The sequence below is a fragment of the Ipomoea triloba genome, chromosome 4 (genome assembly GCF_003576645.1).
Source record: "Ipomoea triloba cultivar NCNSP0323 chromosome 4, ASM357664v1".
Lineage (NCBI taxonomy): Eukaryota > Viridiplantae > Streptophyta > Magnoliopsida > Solanales > Convolvulaceae > Ipomoea > Ipomoea triloba.
The window spans coordinates 26350266-26356108 of record NC_044919.1 but is presented as its reverse complement, the minus strand read 5'-3'; the positions used below and the strand labels follow the sequence as shown (position 1 = coordinate 26356108).

Here is a 5843-nt window from a genome sequence, read left to right as displayed (position 1 = left end):
CGCCCGGTCAAGGACTAGAATTTTTCTAACAAAAGACAAAATCGAGTAGAAATTTAATAGTCAGATAACCAAATTAAATAGCACTTAAAGATATAAATTAACAAACGCCAATGATCAAGGGATCAGTTCAAGTATTAACTCTAAATTCAATTTATTTTGACAAGTTACCTCCGAGCATTTATCTTTTTGCAATTAATTCCATTCACCCTACTAATAAATCCATCCACTTCCGGTAATGAAGAAGGGCAAGGAGCAGGGACATGAAATTACTCCATTGTCTTTCTATTAAAGGCTCCATCTTGCTCTCCCCTTCAGCCTCCATTATCATAAAAACTTTTGCTATTAGTTTTCTTTTTGTCACTTTGTGCATAACTATTATAACAACTTTTTTTTTCCATTCATTAAAATTTTCACTTTATGCACAATTTTATTTGTTTTAATCATGATTATTTTAATAAATAACTTAGTCACCAGTCACCGATTACCAGAAATAATCATTTGCATGAAATGTGACTCAACTTTAGAGTCAATTTTGTCATTGCAAGCCATAAAAAGTGAGCCAAAAATGATTAGATTAAATCCTTAATTTAAAATCATACGTTTGATAAATACTGGCATGATAATTACACGGACTACAACCACACAAAAAGAGTACACAACTAGGAAGCATGACCCATTTTCCTAATTCTAATATACAATCAAACAGGGTTGTATAATTGTACAGGATTACAAGAGGAACAAGTACATACATGAAGCTATTTATCTGTATGGAAAAGAATCAGTATTTCTTCTGAAGTTATCAAATCCTACTGAACCCAAGCAATTTCATGTATTCTCGTGAAGAAATCAGGTCCTATTGAATCTGAGCAATTTCAAGTAAAATTTTATGCAACGATTGTGGCTTTGAGAAGAACGGGCAATGATCGCTGCCTTTGATCTTGAAGACTCCTTCTGGAGGGTTTTCCCTGACCAGCTTTTCTTGGACATCGGGAGAAAGAGCGTGATCATCCAATGTTTGGACATAGAATCTCCGACTGGTTCCATAGTTTTCGGGGGTCAAAGACAGCTTCTCCATCATTGGACCAAGAGGGATTGGTCTCATTGAAACCTTTGCCAAAGCAATATCCTGAAACCACAAAATTACACATTGATGATGATATAGTCCTTTGTACATATCATAATGCCATGATGTTTTCAATTAATAGTAAAAGACACTACCACCGCCACCGCAACCACTACCACCACCTTCAATCCTTCACCACCACCACCACCACCACTTATATTATTATTATTATTATAAATGTTATATTCTGAACAAAACAATTAAAATGTTTAATTATACAATTCTGCTCATTTTCCAGAAAATGAACCAAACACACCAAGACAGTTTTCTGGAATGCAACCAAACGCTGAAAATGAAAATGTTTTATGGAAAATGAGTCATTTTCCAAACACACCCTAAACTTGCACTTAATAGTACAAGACAACAGTACCTTTGTCGGAGATTGATTGAAATATAACCCAGCCATCTGCTCCTTCTCAAACATGAAGCCAGTAGCTGGCTTGTCTTTACCATTACCATGGATTAGAAACTTGGATTCCTGCATGAAAAGTTCTGCAGACCCAAGCTGCAAAAGAGATTCCTCGTAAGGATATTAAACTGGCAAAGACAACAACCAGGAGAAGGATACTAACAGATTCCAAAAAAAGGACTCCTATTATAAAATCAAAACTGTTGCTTTAAAATGTTTGACTGGTAGGTCAAGATTAATGGATGGGTGTAATCTGCTGCAGGTGGCATGTTAAGGGATCAATTCAGAACCAAAAAAAACTTTGAAGGGAACATTTATTGGCATATTAAACTCAGACTAGTACCCCTTTGTCCTATTTTACTAATATCATTTTTACTGTTTGAAAGTCACAGCAACCATTATTTGTTCACAAAGTTTCTTTAACATTTTCATATAATTTATATATTTTTCGGTAAGGGTTTAATATACTGAGTAACTATTTTTGTAATTTCTAAATATAAAAGTTATTCATTAATATTAAATTAATTAAGAAAAAAAAAATTTGAATTGTAGATAGTTTGAGTCAACTCTCTTTAACCAAAGTGGAGACTTAATGAAAAACATTTATCATTTCTAAGAAACCATTGAAGAATTTCCACTAATGACCACAGCACTCGATTATTCAGAAATCCTAGATCAAGTATAATGAAGTATCAAATGTGTACCTCTTCAGCAAACACATCAAAAGGTCTCTGCGCATCAGACACCATTGTACCACAAAGGAAGACTGCTTTTGCAATCTTTTGTGGAAAATGCTCCAAGGCATAGGAAACACAAGCACCTCCAGCACTATGACCAACCAAAATCACCTACAAGAATGAATGCATCATGATACTTATTCACCATGTCATAATACTTATTTCAGAATAGCAGCCAGAGATGATTTCTGTCAGGAAATGTTATGATGAAAAAGGAACACTGATATAATGCTCTAGCAAAAGTTTCGTACCTTTTCATCCTCTGGTAAGTTTTTGAGATAATCAAGCAATGGTGTTGAGTATTCTTCCAGTGTTGTTACATTGTTTGTATCGGTCTGATCAATGCCAGATCCTTTTAGGTCCATACTAATAGGAAGCAATCCCGATTCCTCCAATAAAGCAATAGTTTTATACCAACACCATGCTCCAAATCCTTCTCCATGTATCAAAACAAACCTCTTTGTTTTTATGTTCTCCAAAAATTCCGGCAACTGCACAAGGCATAATTGATTAGATAAACAAAGCCACAATAATTCATTTTACAATTGCCCAAAAAAAGATGAGTAACTAATGGGCTTAATTTCATTGCACTAAAAAATTGGGATTAATTTGATAACTATTGAACTTTCAACATTTCAGGCTAATTGGATGTATTCATTCTTTTTCTGTCTTCTTTTGTTCCTTTTTGATTTCATTTGAATCTATTTAAACACATATTTCATATGGAGTTCTATTTCTATTACACTTACATTCATGAAATCTATAAAAGAAGATATCATACTTGTGAGAAAAGCAGGGCATATTATGCACAGGAAGTATTCCAAAATTTATCACTGATTTTGATATTAACCTAAACAAATCACATCCTTTGTGCATTAAATATGAGGAAAACCTAAAATCCTAAATATACCGACTCTTTCTACTGTTAGACAATTAACATAGCGATATTCCTTTACAGACTTGATTAAGTCAAGAATTAAATGAGAGTCGAGAGAAGTTTCTTAGGGAGGTGATAACTATCAATGGAATAAAAAACAGTCATATAAACAAAATTTATATCGAAACACATGATTCAATTTATTAATATTTCAAAGCTCCAAAGAAGCCAACTATTTTGTGCCAATTGAAAAGAAAAAGAAAAAAAAAATTGTACCTATATTGGTATATGGTGGAAAGCTATTGAAGATGGTAATGAATAAGCAATTAATTAAGCACCTATAAATCCTCCATAGGCCCTGAGTTAAATGCAACCATGTTTAAGGGAGTAGCAATGTATTGTTTAGATATTTTCATTGAATTTCATAAGTGCTAAGAAGAATTGGGACAACCAATAATCATGAGGAATGTGCTCCATAACTTGTGCAGACAATCTGCACATAACTCAGAAGTACTTACTCGTGGTCCACTGGTCCTACTTTTACTTGCCTAAACTAAAAGAAGCGGAGAAGTAAGGGCATTGGTTTTATTTTTCATTCCTAGCATAAAAGAGAAATAAATAAATAAACAGTAATGGAATACAAAGCACTTGACTCCAAGTTTCCTCAATAAAATCATTCTGTGAAAGACTGTTTGGTCTTTCTTGAATCTTGATAAGCTTACAGTTCTCTTTGGTGGTCCAAACTGCCTCTACAAAAGTTCATTGACGTCCATTGCAGAAGAAATAGAGAAGAATTGCCACAAGGGAATCCCAAAAGGGAAGGGAAATAAGTAATCAGATCAGAAGCATTACATTACCTAGGCAGTTGAACCAGACAGCAGTCATAATCTAAAACAATTACCATAAATTACAAGTATTCTGAATGAAAAGGAAATTTCATGTTTTTTCTGTTTGTTTTCATAATTTGGAAAAGTGGGCACTTCAATCCTTACTTTTCAACTAAAAAGTGCATCTTCCTACTTTTCCACTTTTCACTTGTCCCACTAACGCGAATCTAAATGATCAGAATCATCATGCGCATATTATCTTAATCAATCAATATGGTGAAACTAGACCTCACTTTTCTCTCTTCTCATCATTACACACACCATTTGAATCTCAGATCCCACTAATTTAATCCACAAAAAGCAAACTAACAGAAAAAAATAAAATAAAATAAAAATCGCACTACTTAACACATATACTATATACATACGCGAATACGGAGAGGAGAGGTAAATAGTGGATAAAATTGTAGAGTACCTGCTTGTTGGAAGCGGGAAAAGACTCGGATAGATCGTTGCGGCGGCGAGAGCTGGTGGATCCAATCCGGCGGGACATAGAGCCTTCGAATCTCTGGGATAACTGGTGCTGCTGAATTGCCATAGACAGGGCTTGCCTGTGGAGCAGCTCTTCCTCCATAACCGACCTCCGCTTCGATCTCTCCACCCTCTTGCTCCGCGACCCGACTAAGCTATTGCTCCGTCCATTCTCCCGGGTATCCTTCTTCGTCATGCATATAAATTTGTTACCCATATCTCCAACCCCGAATCCCAGATTCCACCTCCTTCCCTGCGGCGAGTTGCAGTGGAAAACCAGGTCGTTCCTACTCGCAAAATCAACTGCGCGATAATATGCTTCGCATTATCTGTTCCGATTATCTTTTGTCTCTCTCTCTATCTCTCTCTACACATCGCTTTTCCAAAATTTTCTGTAGTTTCTACTTTCTACACTCTGCGCGGCGTTGAAAACTGGAGCGTGGGTTTCCGTGAATATCAGACCACGTTTCTCAGGCTGGTCAAAGGCAGGTGAAATTCTGACTTTTGATTTGATCTTTTTTCTTCTCTTTTTGTTCCATTAAAAAAAAGGTCTCATTTTAAGGTGTTTTAACACAACAAATATAGGTCCATCATGGAACAGTATTATACACTTTCACAAAGAAAATACTCACTCCCAAGTTATACTTTCTACTTTTACTCCCTTACACACAAAGTTATACTTTCTACTTTTACTCCCTTACACACAAATTTGATGTTTACACTTTTCTGGAACCTACAAGATAAAAATAACTTATCATATCTTACCACATCAAAAAGTAAAAGTGAGGAACTAGAAAATAAGAGTCCCAGATATACAATTACAGTTGTTCAAACTTTCAATAAGTAAAAAGACTATATTTTTCCAAAAAAAAAAAAAAGTAAAAAGACTATAAGAATGATACATACATTTTAAAAATACTAATAATTCTTTATGATATATTATTTGTTATAAACTCAATGGGGTAACTCAAGTAACAAGTGAGTTTTGTTTGTGGGAAAAATTTCAGAAGAACCTAAGTTCAATTCCCATAAGTAATGATTCCTTTTGGCCAGCTCCCGTGCCTCCCGGACGGAGAAAGACCCGGTGAATTTACCAAAAAAAATATTCATTATAAGTAATGTTAAATTTATAAAAGAAAATATAAAAGTATTATATTTTTTCATATAAGTAATAGTGTTACATTTATTAGTATAGTAATGATGGTAAGGTTCTAACAAGAATTTAAAAAAAAAAATGTATTAATGTAATCAATTCCAATATTAACATATACATGTTTTTACTTTCTTATACACTCAACTTTTCATTAATTTTGCCCTCTTTTTTTTTTTTTTTTTTTTT

The 5843-nt window shown here is 34.1% G+C and overlaps 1 protein-coding gene across 1 annotated transcript; it reads right to left on the bottom strand.

The window, feature by feature from the left end:
- Positions 1-555: 555 nt before the first annotated feature.
- Positions 556-5004, bottom strand: LOC116014787 (putative methylesterase 12, chloroplastic). The gene is made up of 5 exons (XM_031254737.1): positions 4449-5004; positions 2521-2760; positions 2237-2380; positions 1494-1628; positions 556-1126 (listed from the first exon to the last, which is right to left on the bottom strand). The coding sequence occupies exons 1-5, from the start codon at positions 4719-4721 to the stop codon at positions 854-856; spliced, it is 1065 nt and encodes a 354-aa protein (XP_031110597.1). The 5' UTR covers positions 4722-5004; the 3' UTR covers positions 556-853.
- Positions 5005-5843: the final 839 nt, after the last annotated feature.

Excerpts from the sequence above, each read along its gene's own strand:
- LOC116014787 (XM_031254737.1), bottom strand. The coding sequence starts at position 4,721 with ATGGGTAACAAATTTATATGCATGACGAAGAAGGATACCCGGGAGAAT. Across the intron at positions 1,629-2,236 it reads TTGATGTGTTTGCTGAAGAG|CTTGGGTCTGCAGAACTTTT; the intron begins GTACACATTTGA and ends TCTCTTTTGCAG. Across the intron at positions 1,127-1,493 it reads TCAATCAATCTCCGACAAAG|GATATTGCTTTGGCAAAGGT; the intron begins GTACTGTTGTCT and ends TTGTGGTTTCAG.